The 23,777-nt window shown below is 52.3% G+C and overlaps 1 protein-coding gene across 1 annotated transcript in view; it reads right to left on the bottom strand.

Moving 5' to 3' along the window:
- The window catches only part of HS6ST1 (heparan sulfate 6-O-sulfotransferase 1), a 38,932-nt gene extending 32,142 nt beyond the window's left edge, over window positions 1–6,790 (bottom strand). Inside the window, exon 1 of the mRNA XM_055397555.2 lies at window positions 5,998–6,790. Coding sequence (XP_055253530.1) covers window positions 5,998–6,524 — 527 coding nt within the window. The 5' untranslated portion in view covers window positions 6,525–6,790. The remainder of the gene's footprint in view (window positions 1–5,997) is intronic.
- Window positions 6,791–23,777: the final 16,987 nt, after the last annotated feature.

Here is a 23,777-nt window from a genome sequence, read left to right on the forward strand (position 1 = left end):
ACAGGCCCCCAAAGAGGAGGGTGGGCGGCCACGAGATGAATCTCTGTGCTGTAAATCCCCGCCAGGGAGATCACACTGTCAGGAGGGCCCGTCCTGTCCACCCCACAGGCCAGCCAAATCAGGTCCTGGCCTGAATCCCATGGCCCTTCCAGCAGGGCTGGGGTGGGGCTGGCAGCTGCAGGCCAGGACCACGTGAGGAGGACCTGGTCCCCCAGGAAAGGGGGTGGAGCACTGGCTCCACTGGGCTGGGAGCCCCTGCGCTGTGCCTGGTCTCAGCTGCCAGCAGCACTGGTGCCCCCAACAGATCCCCCTGTGCTGCCCGCCAGAGACAGGAGGATGTGGCCTGATTCCCACCTGGCTGCTACACAAGTCAAGGCTGCCAGATGCCCTCCAATAAACGGACAGCCCAGATCTGCACAGTAAACTGCCTGTGTCCGCCCAGGTCTGGGGAGCCCACGCCTTCTGCCTGGGTGGGATGCCCGACAGCGGGCAGTGGCTCTCACCGCAGTCAGTCTTTCTGGGTGGGGGCACCGTGGGAGAGGGGTGCCCAGGGCACACAGGCCTCAGAACAGACAGACGTTGGGACGCCAGCTCCCTAACTCTTCTGGGTCTTGCCTTCCTTGTGGGGAATATGGGGACAACTGCTATGCACTTGCTTTGTGGGAGCGGGGGAGCTAAAATAGAAGCACCCACTGAGCACTTAGGGGACAAGAGCCAATGTCTCGCCTATACCATCCGTCTGCTGACCCTGGCTTCCCAGACTTGGGCCCTCATGGCCCATCACCCTCCCCTCCAGCCCTACATGGCAGAGCTGCACCCTTGCTCTGGACAGGGGTAAAATGCAGACATCTGTGACCGTACGGACAGGCATTTGGGGTGATTTAGGCACACCCTGCCCACACCCTCCACCTCCAAAGTGATGCACCGCCCTCAGGGGTACACTTGTCAGGCAGGACTTCTCAATAAAAACTAGGTACAGTTTAGTCATTTAAGGAAGTCAACTCTTTAAACCCAGAACATATTTAATACCAACGAGATGGGCACTCAAATATCATTCGTGGCTACAAGGTATAGCCTTTCTGAGAAGTAATTTAACATACATGTTGAGAGCATTTAACCGTTCACACAATTCAACTCAGAAATTCCACTCCTAGAAAATTCCAAAGGAAATCAGGGCTATGCAAAATATTTTATTTTATGGATAGGGGTGTCCACTGCAGCATTACTTATGGGAGCCAGAAATGGGAAATCTGTGCACTCAGCACCAGAGGAGAGCCAACCACGGTGCACCCAGAGGTGAGTCATCTGCAGCTAATAAATCACTGTTTTTGACACAGAATAACATCTACAGACAATTCACACTATGGTTTTAATTGTAATAGAAACAATAGGTGTGCACAGAGAATGGGCTTCCCAGGTGGCTCAGTGGTAAAGAATCAGCCTGACAAGCAGGAGACTGCAGCTGTAATCCCTGGGTTGGAAAGATGCCCTGGAGAAGTGAATGGCACTTCACCCTAGTATTCTTGCCTGGAATATTACATGGGCAGAGGAGTCTGGCAGGCTGTAGTCCATGGGGTTGCAAAGAGTCGGACATGACAGCAAACACACATGTATAGATAATAGTCATTTTCCTTTTTTATACTTTCCTCCTGATTGCTCAGGGTTTTATACGGGAAGTAGCTGGGAGAACAGAAAACCCTGGTCCTACATGCTCCATGGTGCTCCAGTGACAATAGGAGTTGTCGAGCTGATGACTTCACAGGCCGGGCACTATTTAAAATGATTGTCAGAAAGTCATTTAGAAGTTTGCCTTACAAGTTCACTTAAAAAAAGGAGGTTTCTTTTTCCGAGGAAAATCTAGCTCTGAATTTCTTGACTTTAGATTCCTTTGGGCTCAACCCAAGGCCTGCCTGGGTGACTCCCCGGGGTGGCCAGTCCCCGCCACGTGCTCTGGGTGCCGTCTGCTCCCTGCAGGCAAACGGAGACTTTGTCTTTTGACTGTACTGAGACTGTGACTGTGAAGGCGAGCCGCGGACTGTCAAGTGCCAAGGAAATGCTGCAAGCGAGCCTGTGTGGGGCCACTGAGGCTCTCCGGGAACAACAGTGCACTCAAGGCTGGCTCCTGGAGCCTGACTCACCAGGGGACACACAGGGGAAGGGCAGGCCGAGCGCAGCTCCCGGAGAGGCTGCAGGGCCAGGCGGTGAACTTCCTTACTGTCAGACTGGGCAGCACCGATTTGGCCTCTGGCCAGTGCCAAAACGCCATGGACACGTCAGGATGGCAGGTGGAGAGCAGCCAAGGGCACCTCAGGCAACAACGGCAGCCAGGGAAGGCTTTTTGGAGGAAGGGGCAGCAGAACTGAGGCTGGAGGGGGAGGCAGAGCCGGCAGAACAGTGGCAGGGAGGAGGGTGTGCTGGGCAGAGGGCAGCACAGATCCCGCTGCCGGCGCCAGCAGACCTCTGAACCCAGAGGGGCCTCTGGGCCACGGAGGCAGTGTGAGCGGGCACAGCGAGGCGGCAGCACTGACATCACGGTGCCTCCTTCCTGCCGGGCGCAGCCTCTGCTGGGAGCACTGAGGGTGGAGGGGCTCAACCAGGGGCTCCCGGGGGTCCTACTGCAGAGGGGACCCCACGGAGGTGGCCCGGAAGCCACACTTGGGTCCCAAATGCCCTCTGTGGCTCCAAATGAAACCTACCCAATTTTAGGGACATGTCCAGGGCGAGATCCTGACCGTGGCTCCTCTTCCATCCCCTTTGGAAAAGGAACTGGGGTCATTCTGGCCCTTAGGAGCACCGTCCTGACCCTGCAAGGTGACATGGGAGCGAGGGCTGCTGAGATGCTCTAACCAACGTGGGCCTTGGCAGCGCTTAGCCGCCAGCCTGCTGCCATGGACAGCCACACCTCTCTGAGGCCAGTCCTTCCTGGGGGCCTTACAGACACTTCTGGCAGATGCCAGCAGGTGTGGCAGTTCCCACCATGGACACAAGACCAAAGAGGGAGCTGCCAATGCTTTGTACCCACACCTGTCCCTCTCTGCCAAGTCAGGAAGCACTCACAGATGCTGGAAGTGCCAAACCATATTCCAGCAAAGCATTGGAAACCCATCCATCTCCATTTGTCACCTCGACGCATGCCCAGCTCAGAGGCACCCAGGCCGATGCCGTGTGGCAACGAGGCGCGGGAGCCGTGAAAACCTTCACTTTCCTGCACCTCAGACACTGGCACCAGGAACTGGGAGAGGCTGGGGGAGAGCTTCCAGAAGCACACCTCCCAGCGATGAGACATCTGGCCACCATCCACCCCGCCCCTAACCCCCCCGCCCCCGGCCCAGTGCAAAGCGCTTGGCTCTAGGGACTAGGGAGGAGGAAAGAAGGGCTCTTGCCCAGGGCCAGACCCCAAAGTGCCCTGTCACTCCTCAGGTCGCCAGTCAGGTGCTCATTCCAAGCACAGGGTTGTTGCGAAGGCAGGAAGGAGGGTGAGGGTGACATCTGAGCCTCCTGAAACCAGGCACCACTCAACACCAGGCACCCCTTGGAGGTTGGGCACTGCCACCGCCCTTCTGGGTGCTGGGTCCCTGGGCAGATGAGGGAGCTGCACCCTGAGCACTCTGGCCCAGCCCCAGACTGGGGGAGCACACAAGCTTGTAAACACACAAAGCAGAGATTTCCCTGGCTCCTCCAGGAAGCTTGTTAAGAAAGCCATCTATCTGGCGCTTGCACCAGAACTGAAGGGAGAGGTGGGAGAGCGTGACAAAGAATTCCGGCAAGGCTCCACACCTGCCTGGAGGCACAGCCCACTCCTCGAGCAGACAGCAGAGGGCGGGCCGCACAAGGACCCTGGGAACCCCTCCTCCACGGCCGGCGGAAGCTGCTGAGCTCAGCAACTTCCCAGGGTGGCGGGCAGCAGGCCAACTGTGCATGGAGTCTCCCATTCCCGCTCCTCAGGTCCACCTGGAGGAGGGGGCGCCAGGCATCCCTCCCTCCTGCAGCACCTGGAGACTCCAGTTTTCTTCCCCACTCCTGTCTGTGGGGGTGGCTGGGCCTGCTGCTCTGGTGGACAGGCTCTGGAGAAGAGCCCAGGGGCCCTTCACCCTGATGACCCAAAGAGAAAATCAGCCTCAGAAGATGGGGCTGTAGGAAAGCGTCCTGGTGGCCAACCAGGGCCGAGGGATACGTCTGCTGGGCAAGCTCGACTCAAGCCTCTCGACAGTGCCCAAAGGGAGGCTGGCACACTGTCCCCTCCAGGGCTCTGCCTAGCTAATTCCCTTTGGCAGATGGGACCCTTCTGACTCCCACCCCCCACTGCTACAGGCAGAGAGTTGCCTGTGAGTGTGTGTTAATCGCTCAGTCATGTCTGACTCTTTGTGACCTCACGGAATATAGCCCCCACCAGGCTCCTCTGTCCATGGAACTGTGCAGGCAAGAATACTGGAGTCAGGAGCCGTTGCCTTCTCCAGGGTAAGAGGTGCCTACCTAGGCCTATTTGGGCTGCTCAGTGTCCAGTTCTGGGGGCCTACGGTCCTGTTCAACAGGATGGATGGGCAAGTAGCGGCAAGACCCTGTGCTCAGCTCAATCTAGCACAGAGTGGCTGGACCCGGGGTAGCAGAGGGGGCCTAGGAAGTGGTACAAGGCCAGGAAAGTGCACCTGTACAGACAGACCAAGCGCTGGGCCGGCAACAGTGCTTTCAGGACCCCAGACAGGCTGAGTGGTAATTCACGTAGCCTTAAATGACCCAGCAGGACACTTCTCAAGCTGAGAGCTGCTGCTGGTGTGGGGACAGCCAAGGGAAAGTGGGAAGACCCCTTCTCTTCCCCTCTACTCTGACAGTCTAGGAAACACTACAGGAGAAGGACTAAGAGCCGAGCTGGGAATCCAGAGCTGGCCAGATACCAAACCTTCATCTTCCAAACACACCCAAGACCTTGCACCTTCGACCCAGGAGGGCTGACAAACAGCTACCCAGGTCACACCGCTCCCGAAGCCCAGCCTTCCCATGAACGCAATCTTAGGGCAAACAGGGAACATAAACAAAAGGCAGGCAAGCAGACCTCTCTTCTGGCCCTTCCCAGCCTAAACGTCCTAGTGGGAAGGCCCCACAGGGCATGAATACAAACCGGAGAAAAAGAGACCCAACTTTAACCCTTGGAAACCCTGCACCGTGGGGAGGGAGGGTGTTTCTGGCTAAAAAGTCCTTCCCATGAAAGCTGTCCCTGCGACAGGTCAGCCCTACGTCCCCAATCTCTCAGGGGAGGTGTCTGGGTGCCCAGGTGCCTCCAGCCAGCTCAGCTCCCCCCAGCCTGCCCTTGGCCTGCTTCTGCTCCTCTTTCAGAGAGAGTTTACCCCTAGTTAGGGCCCAGCTCGCAGGGGCGGGGCGGGCAGCACTGCTTCCTCCCCGCCCCCAGCCCCAGGTGATCCTCGGGCCTTTGTTCTACCTGCACACTTGGGCACGGCAGAGCCAACCCCCTTCCCTAGCAGCTCCTCCCCAGCCTTCTCAAGGCAGGCTGGCGGGCCGGGGGCCCCCGCAGGTGCAGGGGGAAAGGCCCCTCACTTCTGTCACTTTCGATTTGGGCGCGAGAGCCGCGCGGGGAAGCCAGGTGGGCTACACGCGCACAGAAACCCGCTATCCCGCCCGACAACACAGGCCAGCCTGGACGCAGAGCTCCGGCATGACAGGTGACAGCCCGTGGGCAGGGGGCGGTGACCCCCGGGAAGCCCAGACGCCGCGCGGCCCGGCGGGTGGTGGGGAAAAGTGAAGAGGTGCCGAGCACGAGGGGAGAGGGGGCATTCGAGCGCGGGGACCACAGCGGGCCGCGGTAGACGGACTGCGGGCTCGGGCGCCCAGAGATAAGGCGGCGGTCCAGAAGGCTGCAGCGAGGGGCAGCTCCGAGAGGGCAGGAGTGCAGGGCAGGGAGCGAAGGGCGGGCCCGGGACCGGCCGGCGGGGGCCTGGCCCGGGGGAGCGGCCGCGAGCCACCCCGCCGTCGGTGGACGCTCACCTGGGCGTGCGCAGCGCGGCGGGGTCGCGGCGGTCCAGCACGCCAGGCACGCAGTTCGTGAGCTCGGTCCAGTCGGCGTGCAGCCCACAGCTCCAGCCCGTGGAGAAACGGGAGAAAAGCCAGGTCTCGCGGCGGTTGGGCCGGTAGCAGGTGCACTTCTTCTGGCCTGGCCGGCAGTCGCAGGGCACCTCTAGGCGCACGTTCTGCACGAGGTGGCGGCCGAAGGTGGTGCCGCCCGTCTTCTGGATGTGCAGGAAGACGATCACGTCGTCGCCCTTCATGTCGAAGTGCAGCGAGCGCTCCAGCTCGCGCACCGGGAAGTAGTACTTCTTCTCGTAGTGCGGGTCGGGCGTGGGGAAGAGATCCAGGTCGTCGGGCGGCGCGCGGCCGCCGGGCGCGCCCAGGCTCAAGCCCGGGCCCGCGTACTGGTAGAGGATGAGCATGAAGCACGCCGAGCCCACCACCACCAGCAAGAACTTGCTGGCGCGCTCAACCATGGTCCTGCCGCCGGCGCGCCGCCGCCGCATGTGTCACCATCGCCAGCGGCCCGGGCGCGGGGCCTGGAGGGCGGGGGGCGCGGGCGCAGCTGCTCCGCCGCCGCCGCCCGCGCTCCGGCCCGGCCCGGCTACTCGGCGCCTAGGCCGCCCGCCGCGGCGCGCGCCCCGGCTCTCCGCGGCGCCATGGCCCTCTCCGCCCGGCCCCCCGCCCTCCGGCCCGGCCCCGGCCCGGCCCCGGCTCGCGCCCCCCGCGGCCCCACGCCGGCCGCTCGGCTCCGCTGCGCGCCTCGGCCGGAACGCTCTGCGCCGCCCCGCGCGCCGCCGCGTCTCCGCAGTCCGCCGCCGCCCCGCCCCGGCCCGCCCCCGGCCCGCCCCCGCCGCGCCTCTTGCCGTCGCCGCCCGAGTCGATCCTCCGCCCCGCCCCCAGAGACCCGCGGCTGCCGGCGGGTCCGGCCCGGCGCTCCGGCGCGGGTCTCCGGCTTTACCGAGGCCCCTCCGAGGCGGGAAGCGAGCACTGGGAACTGGCTGATGTCCGCAGAGGCTTGGGGAGCGACTGGACAAACGTGTAGCGGGGCGCAGATGGCCCTTCTGGGGTGGTGGTGGTGGGGGCCCGCGGCGACGGCTTCCTCGCGGGACTGGGTCCCGCTTCCCGCTTCGCGGGAGGGAACGCCTTGACTTTGCAAGCCCGGCGCTCTGCAGTTCCAGCGCGAGGGGTCGGGGGCCGGATGCACTTGGTGGGACCTGGGGGCGGTGGGGCGGGGCGCGAAGGGAAAAGGGAAGGTTGGGGGCGGGGAGCCTGGGGTCCACGATGGCCATCGACCTTCCTCCTCTCTCCCCGGGACCCCGGCTTCGGGACCTTGACCCGGAGCCCCTCGCGGAGAGGTGCTGCAGTGTCCGCGGAAGACTTCGGGCCAGCCTTATGCAGTCTTTCGTTCTTTAGCCAACGTGCATTTTTTCCCTCCTAGTTTAATTATAATCTCAATGAGAAAGTTACAAAAAGTTGAGGCAATATTTAAAATTGTGAGCGTCCACAAAAACATTTCAACTTCTGGCTTTGGTCCATGGGTCAGAGGGTCTGGCGGCCCTGGGCCTTTCCGGTCCTTGGTGGCGCCTCGCCGCCCGCGCGGGCCTCTCTCCCGGTTAGCCCAGCCTGCCCCCACGCCTTCCAGCTTGCGCACCGAGCCGCACACCCTGCGCTTGCCCCGGAACCACACAGCCTGCTCCTGACTGGGCTCAGGCTCTCTGGCGTCTCCATGGAACAGGAAGTGGGCCAGGTTGTGAAATGACCTGCTGAGAGTCTCTGCCCGGCCTCGCTGAGGGCGGGCGCTAGTGTTCGGACTCAGGCCCAGTGGTCCCAGAGCGAGACCTGTCAGGCCTGGGTTCAAATGTCCGCATCAATCTCTGCCCTGGCCTTCCCTGGTTTCTGTGATGTGGGTCCTGAAGAGGCTTTGTGAGGGTTTATTGTGTCAGTCATGTTTAAACTAAACTGTTGAAAATATTAATATATAAAATCACACCAGAAATCCTTTTCTGGAAGCAAACCCAGAGAACTGGAAAACCAGCCACCGACACCCCAAAATCCGACTAAGAGGGGAGGATGCTATTTTCAGAAGGCACATCTACTCTGATGCAGCACGCTGAATATAATACAGGGTGACCTAGGGCCCCCTGGGAGTGTGGTGGGGTGGCCAGGCCCCAGTGTGACCCAGGGCCTCAAAATCCCTGCTCCCTCTGTAGCTATTTTAAAACTATCTGGTCCCGGAGCCCTGTGGGTGGCCTGGTCAGACTTCTTCAGGAGGATCCATTCTTGCCAGGAGTGGAGGCCGCGGCAGTGGTGAGCTTGGGGCCGGCGGCTGGTCTGCAGTCACGTGACCCCATTTTGGCCTGAGGCCCGAGGAATCTTCCTGCAGGACCCCGGAGGCGGCAGTCCAGACCTGGAGGGCAGAGCTGCCCTGGGTCAGCCCAACGGTGTCCTTCTCCAGATGCCAACACTCTATCATGTGGTAAATAGTGATTAAGGCTGCTCTTTATCCAGAACTGCTGGGTACCAGTCCCTGAGGATGTGTCATTTCTGATCCCATCAGCAAGTCTGCAGAGAAGACCATGACACACATTTTACAGAAAAGAAAACTGAGGTCCAAGAGGTGAAGATGTTGGCCGAGATCACACGGGTGCCTGGGGGTCTCTCTTTCTGAGAGCAGGGCGAACAAAACCTGAGCAAAAGCCTCCCCCGCAGGCACCCTGCCCCCTCAGCCCTGGGGTCCCCCAGGCCTGGCTGAGCTCCTTTCTTGTGCAGTCAGCAGAACTGGGATTCTGATCCTGGCCTGTCTGGCCCTTACTCATCCCTACACTCCACTCAGCTCCTGAGATCAGGGGCCAAGGCTGGAGTGGGGCGCAGAGACCGGTCTGGAAGGACCACTCCTCAGCTCCTCGTGATGATCTCTGCTGCCGTATGGGAATGTGGTCCAGAATGTTCACAAGAAACCTGGACTGTTACCGAAAGTCCACCCGAACCATCTGTGCTTGTCTGTGGCCTCATCTTGTGACAATCTGATTGTTCCAATGGAGAAACTGAGGCCCAGGGAGGGTAGAGAGTCCCAGTACAGGGTCCCCAGTGGGTGGTTGCCCTGCCCAGAGCTGCCTGACCCACGGATTAGCAGCTCCCCCAGGGAGGCTGGGGGCCTCCCTGGTGGCTCAGTGGTAAAGAATCTACCTGCCAAGCAGGAGACATGAGTTTGACCCCTGGGTCAGGAAGATCCTCTGGAGAAGGAAATGGCAGCCCACTCCTGTATTCTTGCCTGGGAAATCCCATGGACAGTGGAGCCTGGCAGGCTACAGTGCATGGAGTTACAGAATCAGACATGACTTAGTGATTAAACAACAATGCTGCTGCTGCTAAGTCACTTCAGTTGTGTCCGACTCTGTGTGACCCCATAGACGGAAGCCCACCAGGCTCCCCCGCCCTGGGATTCTCCAGGCAAGAACACTGGAGTGGGTTGCCATTTCCTTCTCCAATGTGTGAAAGTGAAAAGTGAAAGTGAAGTCGCTCAGTCGTGTCCGACCCTTAGCGACCCCACGGACTGCAGCCTACCAGGCTTCTCCATCCATGGGATTTTCTAGGCAAGAGTACTGGAGTGGCTTGCCATTGCCTTCTCACAACAATAGGGAAGCTATTTAATCCAGCTTTGTTTCTGCCAGAATGGTCGTAGGGAACCCCATATTTAGCTTAGAAGCCTTTCTTCATAGAAATTCTCTTAGGGGGGAAGAAACTCTTCCTAGACGGCCATAGGATTTTACTCAGCTATCCCCTTTAAGTGCTGCATACACATTATGAGATCCCATGGCTGTAGGTGAGTTTCTCCATCTCAGAGTTGAATCAGAGGAGCCACGAATGGAGTCAAATTGCTTCAGTGACTCAGCGGACCTTCGGGAAGGGATGGAATCCAGACTTTCCCTCTCCCCAGCCTAAGCCTCATCAACCTGCACTGGCATCCCCTGACGAACTGGCAGAAAGAGGCACACCAAAGGGCATGTGTTTCACGTGAGGTCGCAGCATCGCCAGGTGCCTGGCACTCAGTGGATCCTCCTCACCCACTGTTTCCTTTGTCTCCCCACTTGATCAGCTTGGTAGCCAAGATTCCCCATGGTGCTAAGATCGGGTATGAGCATAAGGAAGGCTAATAGTTTGCTGGAGGCAGCGCCCAGCCTTGAGTATTTTCAGAGTTCAGGGAAAAGCAGTCGCCGCCCTCCCGTCCGTGACTTTCTTTGTCCTCTGAATATTCACTTCATAAAGTCTTTCATGTATGATTTCTGGCGTAATGTCGAAGAAAGGGGAAAGAACATGGCTAATGTGATGATCAAATAAAAACAAGTAACTGTACGTCTGCTTTGGGAAAGTGCAAGAAGTGAGACGACTCAGGCTTTAGGAATAAAATGTAATTTCCTTTGAGCCTAAAATAGCCTAAAGAATCCAAAAGCAAGCTTTCCCTCCCTCGCTGCCATGCGTCCTCAGAATCTGAGAACCAGGAGATCAATGTACGGCGCCCCTCTCTCCCGGGCTTGTAGTTCCACCGAAGGGCGCGTGGGGGCAGCACCGCGGCCGCGCGCCCGCCTGCCCGCCGTGTGCCCAGCATCGACACTGCGGGACTGGGGGATTTTCCACGCTTGATTCCCTCCTTCTCTTTCGGCGGGTCGCCTATTGTTGTTTCTGAGCGGGTGGAGGAAGGCAACCCGCCTCTGTCCTCAGACCCTTCTCCGGGGATGGCCCCGCTTCCCGCGGAGCGGCGGAGAGAGAGAGGGGTTTGTCTGGGGACAAACTTTTAAAGCCGACCCTGGATAGCTGCGATTGACCCCACCTGGGGGGACGCGAGACGCCTGTCCGGGCCCCAGTGGGGCCTGGCTGGGTGGCGGCGCCAGGGGCTGAGTTGGGCGACTCACGGCCACTCTGGTTTAACCAGCGTGTCCCCTCTGCGGAGGCCTCTGTCTGCAGGGGTCCCCACTCTGCTCGCTCCATCTGTGCCTCCAGTCTTGGCGCCATCTACCTTCTCCCCTGGTCTGGGGAGTCCTCCCTGCCTGTCTAAGGGCTCCTCCTCCAGGAGCCTTCTCACCTGCCCCTTAGACCGCAGGGCTGTCCCTTTGTCTGGGGCTGGCTGGCACTGCAGGCTCCGCACAGTACCCCCTTCCTTTTATCCCAACCCAGGGTTATGGGTTGAAGGGCAGTCCCCATCTCTGCCTGAACTTTGGAAGCCTTGGGGCCTGTCGGATCTGGGGGAGGGGCGCCCGAGAGCCGCACTCTCTGCATGTCCTGAGTGCTCAGTGGCCAGTGTCTGGAGGGCAGAGCACAGCCTGACAAGCAGGACTCTGCAACTGCCATTCTGAGATGAAAATGAGTTAGTCCACATCCTCTCCGTGCCCCTGAAAGCTGAAGTTTGTGAACTAGCTGTTTCCCAGGGGGAGATGGGTGTGAGTGACTCTTCTGCAGCTCCTGCTGGGTTCAGGCCTGCTGACAGCTCACACCTGGGAGCTTGGCCTGCTGCTCTGCCTGGCCCCTGCTGTGTAGAGGGGACTGATAGGGGGCGGGGGAGGCGGGGACCCGCCTGGCCTGAGACACGTTTCTGAGTCTCCCTCCCCAGCTGGCCCACAGGACAGCCGTGAGGCCCACCCTCCTCCCGGGTGGGCCCTTTCTCCACCTGCCTCAGGTTGTCGACAGGGCAGTGCCTGAACCAGTCAGGGCCAGGTCCAGCCAGTTTGGGGAGGCGTGGATGGGCATCATGTTATCCTGAGGGCATTGTCCCCTTTCTTCTATGTGGAAACTTCTCATAAAGGGACACACCTTTGGAAATTCAAGGGCAAAGGAAAGGTGACGTGAGAAGTGTCTGTTGGTGTGTCCAGCTCAGATTCATATGATTTTTTTTCTTCCCAGAAGGGGCCCTGGCTTAGCTGGTGTCAGGGGAGCTGCCTGGAAAGGCAGTGAATATCCCCTGGGGGGACAGTGGCCCTTTTGAGAGCAACATGGAACAGATGGGGATGAGCCCCCAGGACCATGGCTCGGGGCCAGGGCACGGGGCGGGGGTGAGGGAGGGTGTGTCCAGGGCCCTGGTGCCTCACAAAGCTGGGGGTGTGTGGTCAGCATCCTCTGCTCCATGCGAGGCTCACAACTGGCTCGTGTCTCTGTCTCTCGCTCAGCTGGTCACCTCTCACTTAGCATATGCCACCCCACTGACTTCTCTGGGGGCCTCATGGGGTGTGTTTCCTGCTTTTACCTCAGCTGTCCTTCCTGCCAGATAATGGCCCGCTCCTCCCGTCTCCGCCTCTTTTTTTTTTTTTTTAAAGATTCTTCTCTTACTTTAGGCAATTGTTTAAGATTCACCCTCTTGATATGTTCAACTTGGTGTGACATTTGGTTGATTTTTCTAATGGGAGCTTCTCTTCCTGACAGGCCCAGGGCCGTTAGCGGCCCCTTGACCCGGGTTGGGAAACACAGAAGTGGGGATGCTGGCAGCTTTACAGAGAGGGCGGGGTGGCAGACAGGGTCCCTGGGCTGCTGCTTGTGTGGGCGGCTTGCCCCAGTGGCCTGTGGGGAGGGGGCTGGCCTGTCCTGGAGACTGGACCCTGGGGGGCATGGCCCCTCTGTTCCCCAGAGCCAGCAGCTGGGACCTGACTGGCCACGGTGCCCGCTCCCTGCTCTGCAGTGACCACCTGTCTCTCCAGATAGGCATGTTCTTCCCACTCATTTACCTCTCTTCCCTTCTTTAACCCCTTCCTCTACAGAGGAGTGTTTTGTGACCCAGGCCTAACCGGGCCCTGGCCCAGGGGTTCTGAGCAGCTAGTAGGAAGCAGCTGACACCCCTCTGGGCACCACAAGAGGGATGAGGGTGCTCTTCCCTGGCCACAGCATCAACTTCAATTCTGTGGCTGCTAGGGGGCAGGGGTGACATCATGGGTGGGGTGAGCTGGGACACCCGCCTGCTGAGGCCTGGGCTGTGGACAAGGCCCGGCGGTGGCTACATGCAGCGGGTGGTCAGGAGAGGGGTCTGCTTCTGGCTCAAGCAGGCAGCAGAGTCTGGCAAGCACAGCACAGACTCACTGGCCCTGGGTGGTCAGCGTGCTTCTGTGTCCAGAACCAGCCTGACCAGCCTCTCAGGCAGCTTCTCACAGAATCTGTCAGCGCACACGGCAACTTTTCAGGCCAGTCTGGTTGTTGCCCCCATCTCTACAGATGAAAGTGAGACTCGGGGAGGCCAGGCCGAGGCCACCAGACCAACTAGAGGAGGAGGCAGGCAGGGAACAGAGGGCTTTCTCTGCAAGGCAGGGAGAGGCTGCCCGTCAGATGAGGAGGCCCGGGGAAGGGGGCCACCTGCACACCCCGGCTGCCCTGGGGCTGGGTAAGAGCCTCCTTGGGGACTTTTGGCTTTTGGGTGACCAAGGCTTGGGACAGTCCTTCCCTCCTCAGGCTTGAGGCCCCCTGGGCTGGGATCCCAAGGAGGAGGGTCTCCACCTCTGCCATATAAAAACAGTGGGGCTTCTAGGAATCAGAGTGCTATGTTCACTTCCCAGCTCTGTTCAACCAGCTGTGTGACCCAGGACAGGTTTCTTAACCTCTCTGAGCCTAGATGACTTCATAGGATTGTTGTAAGGAATACGTGAACTAACATACATCAGGGGCTACAGATCCAGGTAAACTCTCCATTGAATACAGACCACCAGCTCCTCACATGTGCTGGCTTCCTCTGGACATTATCTTCTTCAGTTCTCAGCTGCCCTATGGGCATCATTGTACCCTGGCAGAGAGGGTCCCATCACAGGGGAAAGTCGAGGCTGAGACAGTGTAGGCACTTGGCCAAGGTTGCCCTGTTCCCTTCCTGGTGAGAGCTGTGGCTGGGGGTCCTGTCACTTTCCCACTTCTGGGCAACCAGCCCTGGGAGAATTCAAGAACTTGGTTCTGGGCTGGGGTCCAGCCTTCCCCTCCCCCTGGGCTGACCCAGCTCTCCCTGACTTGGCAGGGTTTGGGACTTCCGTGTTCTACCCTGGGGCTCCACCGAGTGTGCCTCCAGTCTCTTGTTTCCCTCACGCGGCCTCCATCACGTCCTCGTGGGAATGAGACGTTTTGAATATGTTAATACACCCATCTCATTTGCATCCTGTGGTCCTGACATCTCTCTTTTGCTGGAGGCATCCTCTTTTGGGCAGTTTGGGCATGCAGGAGGAAACTTCATCTTCAGAACTCCAAAATGAGGCTTTCTGATTTTGCACCTGGCCAGTTGGCTTGATGGAGAAGGAAATGGCAACCCACTCCAGTATTCTTGCTTGGGGAGTCCCAAGGACAGAGAACCCTGGCCAGCTATAATCCTTGGGGTCGCAAGAGAGTAGGACACGACTTAGTGACTAAACAACAAACAAGTTGGCTTAAAAGGCTAACTTCACTGAGAGACACAGGTGTTCTAAATCTTTTATCTTTAACGTTTCAAGATGAAAGTAGGTGTTTGTGAATACTGAGGTGCCTGTGAGGGGCCCAGTTGCTTTGGAGCTGCTTGGTGGGGTAGTCTGCTCTGCAAGGCAGCCTGTGCCAACAGGGGCAGATCCCGACAGGGTAGAATTTGTTCTCCCAAGGAGCCTTTGGTTTCTTTGTGGCTGAGAGCGGGCCCAGAGGCTTCTAGTGCCCCTTCTAGGGATATCGAACTTGACTGTATCCCAGAGCAGGGTGGCTTCCTGTGGGCCAACAGGGGCCAGGCTATTTTGGTGACAGGCAGGTCTGGGGCTGCAGCAAAGCCCATGACCATGCGTGCGGGTCGCTCCCAGCCTTCCCCTGCAGGACAGTGGCCAGATCCACTCCAGCAGCTAGCCCCCTTCCTGTGCAACTCGTGTGCTGTCTTGCTCTGGGCCCTCCTAGACTCCTAAGAATTCAGAATTCTGAAAGAATTTACTTGAGTCATGCAAGTAGAGATCCGGTTGTCCAAAGGGAGGATTTGAGGGTCACAGTATGATGAGAGACACAATTTGAATGACTCATGGAATTTGCTTTTAATATGCTGGAATATGCTTCTGTGGAGGGGGGCTGCCTGTGAAACACGGTGGGTGTGGGCTGCTCTCTGTGGATGTTGCTAACTGATGAGCAGGTGCAGGTTCATTATACTATGCTCTCTACTTCTGTGTGAATTTCTGCTTTTCAAAAATAAAAGCTTAAAATTAAAATAAAGACTTAACAATGATTGGATCAGACTAGAATGACCGGATGGGGCTAAATCAGGTGTTCTCTGCTGTAATCCTGGCATGGGGCTGTCAAGCAGATTGGAGCAGATGGAAAAATCAAAAGCAATGCTTCAGTTTCTGATCTGGACCTGTTTCTTCCTACTGCTTCCTGCTAAGTACAGCTACAAACCCTGGAAAAGCACAAGAAACCACCTAAGGGGGATTCTGGAAGGTGGAAGGGGAGGGTAAGCTAGTGTGAGACCCCAGGACTGGAGGGCAGCACAGGGGCAGGGCTGCACACAGACCCCATGTGATACAGGAAGGGACCTGGGCTTGGTGTTTCCTGCCCCAAGATTGGGAACATAAGGAGCCTGGATGGGCTCATCCTGCCCCCAGAAGACTGGTGGTGCCGCTGAAAACACAGGTGAGCCAGGCGGCACCAGGAGGAGAGTCCGTGGGGAGGTCCCTGAGTGGCCAGGTGAGATGCTCTCCTTTCCTGCTGGGCCTCCACTCTTTCCTGTCCTCCCCACCAGCCCATAGTAAGGGACAGCTCTACCTACACAAGTGACCCCACCCTGGGGAAACCCCATCTGCCTGTCTAGCATCAGCAGGAACCAATGGGAGCTCCAGCAGCGTGGGGTTTAATGGACCAAAATAGTCCCGTAAGTCTCTGAAAAGTCGATTCTTATTGGAAACCCAGGCCATAAAGGTAGGCCAGGACCTCCAGGCTAAATCTAAATTGGTGACTGCTGTAGTGAAATGTAGGATCATATAGTCGCCAAACATAATAAGGAAAATGTCAGAAATGTCATAGAAGTCACGCATCATACATCAGGAAAATCACAACTTGAATATGAAAAAAAATCAGTGCCAACTCAGGATCAGATGTTGGAATTATCTGGCAAGGATTTTAAAATAGTAACCATAAGAATGCTTCAACAAGCAGTTACCAAATTCTCTTGAAGCAAGTGAAAAAAATAGAAAATCTCAGCAAAGAAATCAGTTGTGCTTTTTTAATAAAATTCTTTTTTAGAAATAAAATAAATAAATAAATAAATAAATAAAAAAAAGAAATCAGTTGTAAAAGCTATACCTGAAAAGTACAATTACAGAATTTTTTAAAAAAGTCCGCTGGTTGGGTCAGTAGTATAGTTTGATGACAGAGGCTAAGAAATCACTGAATGTGAGGACAGAACAATAGAATTCATCCAATCTGAGCAAAAGAGGGAAAATAGACTAAAATGAACGAACAAAACATCCCAAACAGAAAGCCTCAGGGACCCACTGAATGACAAGAGATCCAACCTTCGCATCATGTATCCTTGGAGTCCCACTGGAGAAGTACAGTGAGCTTAAGAGTACTTGGAGAAATAATGACTGAAACATCTCTTATTTGTTGAAATACAAAAACCTACAGACTCATGAAGCTGAGTGAGTCCCAAATAAGAGAAACCCAAAGTATTTTGTGTCAAGACATGTCATCGTTAAACTTGTGAAAATAAAGATAGTACATTCTTTGTAGTTGTCAAAAAGAACCTTGCGTTTTTTTTTCCCCTTGGCATTTCCCTGAGACTCATTAAAAAAAACAACAACAACACACTTTCCCTAGTTATTTTGGTGTGTCATTTGATTTTGAAACATTACTTCTAGGTTACATGAGTAATATGTGGTGATTGCAAGAAAATTAAGCATGTTATTTATCAAAGAGATGACAATCACTACAATCCCACCACTAAGCAGACACCACCATTCGTGTTTTGATATTTGTATTTCCAGACTTTTTTCTATGTACACAAATGCACATGAACAAACATTTTAGCTAAAATGTAATCATAAAGTGCATATCGTTCTATAATTTCCTTTTTTACCTTAAAAACATATTGTAAACATCTTTTCCTGTCAAGAAGCATGCAAGTATATCGTTGCTCTTAATGTAGAATTTCATTGTATGAATAGACACAATTTCAATAACCACACATGTTGAAAGTGTAGGTTACCCTGTTTTATATTTTATAATATAAATATTAAATATTTATATTATTTTCTCAACAGTAAATAATATTGTGATGAACATTTTTCTATGTATATCTTGGTGCATTCATCTGATTATTGCCTCAGGGTAAATTCAGAAATTTTGAAGTCAAAGGATACGTGTAGTTTAAGGCTTTTGATAACTGTCATTAAGCTGTCCTCCAAAGAGTTTTGCCAATGAATTTTTCTGCCGACAGTGTGTGAGAAAACTAGTTCCCAGGAATTGAAGGTCTCTGACTTGATCATTGTTTGTTCCTCTTCAGTTCCAGACAGGATGGCTTTCCTACTGTTAGATTCTAAGTGTTCCTAGCATGTCCTGCCATCAGGGGCTGATCCCTGACTTGACTTGCGGATCCCTCTTGAAATATTTTTTCCTCAGAAATCCGAATAGCCCTCACTGTCTTCAGGCCTCTCCTGAGACACTGTTTGATTGGCGGTGCCTTCCCCGTTCATCTTGTGTAAGAGCCACTCCCTCTTCCCCATTATCTCCTTTTTTGTTCTTTATGTGTCCCTTTCTGTCACCCTGTCTTGCCCGTACTGGGCCCTAAGTGCAGAGATTGTCAATTCCAGCTCCCAGCGGTATACACAGAGGTGCGTGTAGAAGCTGAATGTAGAAGGGTGAATGTAGAATGTAGAATGGTGTCTGTAGAAGGGATACTGAACAGATATTTATTAAATGAGGGACTCATTATTTTCAAACTGTAGTAGGTTGATAGTGATCAGTGGTAACTCACTGTTTTAATTTGTATTTATTCAAGTACTGTTTACAATGAGCCATTTTCATTCTTTTTGGTCATATATTTTTTTTCTTTTGCAAGTTACCCATTTATTGAACAGCATTAAATACTGAAATGAAAAAAACCAAAAACAAAAATAAGAAACCTTTTCATCCCAGATCATACAAATATTAAAGTGACAATGAGAGACTATTGTGAACATCGTTAAGCAAGGAAATTCAAGTTAGATGAAACTGACAAATTCCTTGAAAACTGCAAATTACTGAAAACACAAGAATAGAAAGTCTAAATAACCCTATGTCTATCATAGACATTAAACTTATAATTAAAAACTTTCCTACAAAGAAAACTTTAGGCCCAATGGCTTCTTCAGGAAATTCTATCAAATATTTGTGGAAGCACTGCCAATCTGACAAAACTCTTTGGAGAAAATAAAGGAGGAGGGAATGTGTCTCAAATCATTTTATAAGGCCAGCTTGATCCTGATACCGAAACTTGACCAAAAATTATAATTAGACTAATATCCCTCATAAACATATATGCAAAAATTATTAACAGAATATTAGCAAGAAATCAGCAATTCTAGAAAGAACACCATATAATGATCAAGTGGGGTTTACGTCAGGGATAAAGAACTTTATCCCTTTAATATTAATTACAAATCAATGTAACTCACCACCATAAAGTGATGAATAAAGAAAACTAAATGACTAAAGGATAAACGATGTATCATTATTTTTAAAAATGCAGAAAAAATGTGATAAAATTCAACATATATTCATTATTAAAAAATTTCTGCTAGTTACAAATAGAAGAGAATGTCTTCAATCTTATAAAGGAGGCATACTAAAACTACAAAAGTGAGATTAAAAATGCTCAAAAATAATATTAAAATATCTGTGAATAAATTCTGATGAAAGATGAACAAGACCATCATACTGAAAAGTGCACAAACATTGTTGACAGAAACTAAATAAGGGCCAAGTTAATGGAGAGATACACCGTGTTCATGGATCAGAGTTCACAGCGTCAAGAAGGTTCCAATTTCCTCCAAATTGGTTTATGGGCTCAGCACAATACCAAACAAAATTCCATGCAGTCATTTTGAAGAAAGCTGATTTTAAAATTTATATGACAAAGTAAAGGATATAGATGAGCCAAAATATCTTGTAAAAGAGCAACATGAAAGAGGTGTATACTTGGTTTTAGAACTTCCAGCTGAGCTGCAGTAATCAAGGTGGTATAGGATGCCATATGGACAGATGAAGGGATACGTGGAACAGAACAGAGAGCTGGGAAATATACCTACGTAATATGGTCAATTGATTTTTTAAAAAAATTTGCTCCTTTTCTCCTTGCCCCAGACCTTAGTATTCACTATTTCCCTTTCTGTTACTATGAGTTTGGATTTTTAAAAGAATACACCACATATAAGTGAGATCATGCAATGCTTATGCTTGTGTGTCTGGCTTATTCCACTTCGCGTAACGTCCTCCGGGTTCATGTACTGTCACGGGGGACAGGATTCCCTTCTCTTTGGAGGTTGAGTAACTTTCCACTTTATGTGTGAAGCACACTTGCTTTGCCCACTCATCTGTGGACGGATACTCAGGCTGTTCCTATGTCTCGGCTATTGTGAATACTGCTGCAGTGAACACAGGTGGGCAAAGGCGTTTATCTTTCAGTTGATTCTTTATCAAGGAGCTAAACTAATTCAAGGGGGAAAGGAAAACATTAAACATATGATGCTGAAATAAACTGGATATTTGTATAAAACAGTTCCACTGAGAAAATAATTAAAAACTTCATCTAACTGTGGACTTAGAACCATCAAGCTTTTAGAAGGAAAACAGGAGAATATTAGCACAAAAAAAGTGAACCATAAATCAAAAAGTAATAACTGGACATCATCAAGAGCATCTAAAGGTTCTATTAAGAAAAAATTAGCAGGCAGGCTACAGATGAGGAAAACATTATCATGATATGGATATCTGATAAAGGATTCATATTTATAATATGTGCTGAAGAATTCCTAAAAATCATTAATATTCAGACAACCCAAATTAAAATGGGCAAAGAGTTGTAGACAATTCACAGAAGATATATAAATGGCCAATAAGCACTTAAGAAGTGCTCAGTATTAGTAGCCATCCAGTAAAAGCAAATTAAAACCACATGGAGTTCCCACTGTATACCCACTAGGTTAGCTATACCTTCTAGACCAATACATAGTGGAAACTGAGAATAGCAAGTGTGGAGTAACTGAAACTCTCATATGGTATTCATGGGTATGTAAAATAGGATGGCAGTTCCTTGTGAAGCTAAATAAACACTTATGACCTGGCAATTCCACTCCTAGGGACTTAAAAAAGCCTTGTACATAAATGTACCTTACAGTGTTATTCAAATTACCAAACTCTGGAAACATCCAAAATCCATTCATAGGTGAATGAATTAAACAATTTTGTTATATAGTTTTGAAATGCTGCTGCTGCTGCTGCTGCTAAGTCGCTTCAGTCGTGTCCGACTCTACTTACCAATAAAATGAACTATTGATATACATATCTCTGTGGTTGAATATCAAAAATATGCTGTGTGAAAGAGGCCAGATACAAAAAAGTTCATATGGTATGTTTTTCATTTACATGAATTTTTATAGCAAGCAAAACTAATCTCTAGTGACAGAAATCAGAATGGTAATTGATTGTCAAAGCTTGTGTCAAAAATTGGCAGTAAAAGAGCATGAGGAAGCTTTCTGGGGTGATGGAAATATTTTGGAACTTGACTTGGTTGTTTGAAACTGTCAGAATTCTTGAACTGGAAGGTGAAGATCTGTGCATTTGGTTGTATGTAAAAATACATCAATTAGAAGAACAGTACAGCCAAGAGAAATTTATATCTAGATACTTAATTTGTATTGCTGCTATAAAATAGAATACTTGTTTTTTCTGTTGCAGTTTCTCATTGGTGCAAGCAATTTTATAGTCAAAATCTACCAAACTTTAGGTAAATTATTCCCATGGAATTTCCTTGATGTCAAAACTTGATAAGGTCAGCACCTATGTGTACATGTGAGTGCATACACACACACACACACAGATGCACTTGTGCATGTAACTGTAGACGAAATTCACTTTTGAATATAAGTGTAAAAACAATAAATAGGAGAAAATTAAATCTAGTAATACTGAACCATGACAAAATAGGGCTTATACTAGGAATATAAGGAGAAAAATTTCATGATTCTCTTAAAACACACGCAAAAACCTTCTGCAAAGGACGTGATATAGGATGGTTAGGAGATGAGCTTGACATTTTGAGGTGAGTGAACAGCACGGCCTCTCTGCTCACCGGGCGGGCCCCATGGGGCAGCATCTGGCCTGTAGTAGACTCTCAGTCAGCGCTGCTCAGACAAAGAAACGGTGTCAGCAACGGTCTCAGTGTGACCACGAGGCACGCTGGGGCTCCGCAGCCTCTGTCTTTCCACCGGGTCACCTCTGTAGCCACACCCACCCTCTCCTCATTCCTTTCTAAGAAAACTCTTAATCCTAGCCAACTATGTTTGAAATCAGGCTGGTAAAGCAAGGGCTCTCCATGGTCCAGCTCACCAGATCCAGGTGCGTGCCATCCCGCTGCTGGTGTTGTGGGCAGTGCTGGGGTGGTCGGGGTGCTGTGTTCATTCACCCCGGCTACGTCTTTTTCCCTGGCTGGAGGTGTTTGATGGAATGGAAGCCCCACCCGCTGAGTGCTGGGGACCCTGGGGAAACTTGTCTAGAAGAGAACTAAGTATTTTAGGTGGTGAGACGGGTCCTTGAGCACATGCTCGGTGGAGCACTGTGCCCAGCAGCCCGAGGAGCACCGCCTCCACCATCCTCCCAGCGGCAGCCCTTCTGTTGTCCAGCTCAGAGAGGGGAACACCAAGGCCCTGGATGACCAGCCCACCGGTGCAACTCTGACCACAGTACTGTTGCAAGGTGTTGGTTTTGTGTGAGGACGTCAGCTTGTGCAATTGAGGACAGGATGTTGGGGTGAGGGGAGAGAGGGATCCTGGAGAAGGCCCTGATTCAGGCCTTCACAGGGCACATCCTGGGCTAGTGCCTGGGGCCAGGAGGTCAGGACTTGTGGGGCGGCAGCCACTGAGCCTGCCCACTCACCCTGCCTGTGTACCCTCTACATACCTGCCGTGGACAAGCCTGGGGAGCAGGGCTCATGAGGTTCCCCCACCTACACTTCCACCCCAGGGAAAGCAGCTCGCAGGCAGGGCTAAATGCTGGTCTGCCCCTCGCTAGATGGGTGGCCTGGGAGACATCCCTTAACCTCTTCTGTAAATGGGGAAAACTAACAGTCTAGTTACCATGTTTGGTGCTCACATGTGCCAGCGATGATCTAAGTCTGAGCACAAACACCCTGTGGTCAGGAATGCTTCCCGCATTGCTTTAGCAATAAGGAAACTGACGCTCAGGAGTCAGGGTGCCTGGCCAAGGTGACCCAACAAAGCTGTTCCAGGACTCTCCGGGTTCCTATACACCGTCAGGTTGGGGAGCAGATCTCCACCCCTGTCCACCACCCTTACCATCTGAGCCTGCTGCCCACCCATCCAGGTTCTGATGACCACCTGGGCACCTGGCGCCAAACCGAAGACTAGTTCCAAACCCAGGGAGGCCAGTGTCTGCTTTTTCACCTGCACCTGGTCCTTCTCTCCTTGCCACCTCTACTGCCCTCTACCAACCCCTCTCTGGAGCATGACTCCCTCTCTTGCCATCGGCAGCGAGCTGCCTCTGCACCTCCTATTTCAACCCCAGCGAGTGGGGTCTTGCTGTACTCACCAGCCCTGGCACCACCCACTCTGGAAGAAATGCCCCAGCCCTTGGAGTTCCCCAGGCATACAGGCTTGTAGCCATGGCCTCGAATAGCTGTGTTAATTGGTCTCAGTTGTTGGAAGTAAATTCAACACATCACCAACTGGAATACCACAAAATTTATGTTAAAAAATGGAAATAGTAGGGAACTGGAACATTAGTGTCATGCAAATATATTTAAGTTGTAACATCTCTTTCTAACACAGACTTTCAGCATTTTCAGCCAGTGAATTTTTCTCCTTGAACTTCATTTGCTCTGTCCTGCCTTTGATAGAGTTTGTTCAGTCCTTTGTAAAAGGAAAAAAAAAAAAAAAATCAAACTGCTGTTTAATGACCCAATGGTTTTATCGCTTAATTCCATAAAAATTCAGTGTTAAAGCTTTAGAGTCAAATTTCACCAAGGACTGTAGCCTAGACAAAAGGGTAGTATACTCCTACCGCCAACGATGGTTATGGCTCATCAGCTTCTGGAACTTTCTCATGGTGGTTTTTACTATCAAACCCAGAATCAGCAAAAGCTTGCGACTTTGAGCCAATTCTGGTGGAATTTTTGACAAGTCTGAAGTGTTAACTTTTTATAAAATTTTATTGCTTTCAAATAAGGACAACTTCCTTATGTAAGCCGACGACCAACAGTAGACTTCTTACCTGAAATTTTTGTTAAGTTTGCCTTTCTACTGATTGTATAAATATTGCATATGACTCATGCTTTCATGGTGATTGTGAACATGATTGAAGAGTGTGCCTTTATGAGCTGGTTAATATTACCTCCCACTGTTTTGCTTTTCATAACGCTTTTTATTTCTTAAGCAGGTTCCTAAATTTGTCGTTAGTCAAGAAAGTTTCTCCTCATCCTCTGTTGTTACACACGAATCTTCTGGAAGGAAGTGTTCCAGGGAGAAGAAGGGTATCTGAAAGAGTCAGAGGAAATGAAGTGTGTGGGGATTATGGAAGACCTGTGGATAGCC

This window comes from Moschus berezovskii, chromosome 2 (genome assembly GCF_049115385.1).
Source record: "Moschus berezovskii isolate FMDL1 chromosome 2, NW_MosBer_1.0, whole genome shotgun sequence".
In the NCBI taxonomy this organism is placed as follows: domain Eukaryota; kingdom Metazoa; phylum Chordata; class Mammalia; order Artiodactyla; family Moschidae; genus Moschus; species Moschus berezovskii.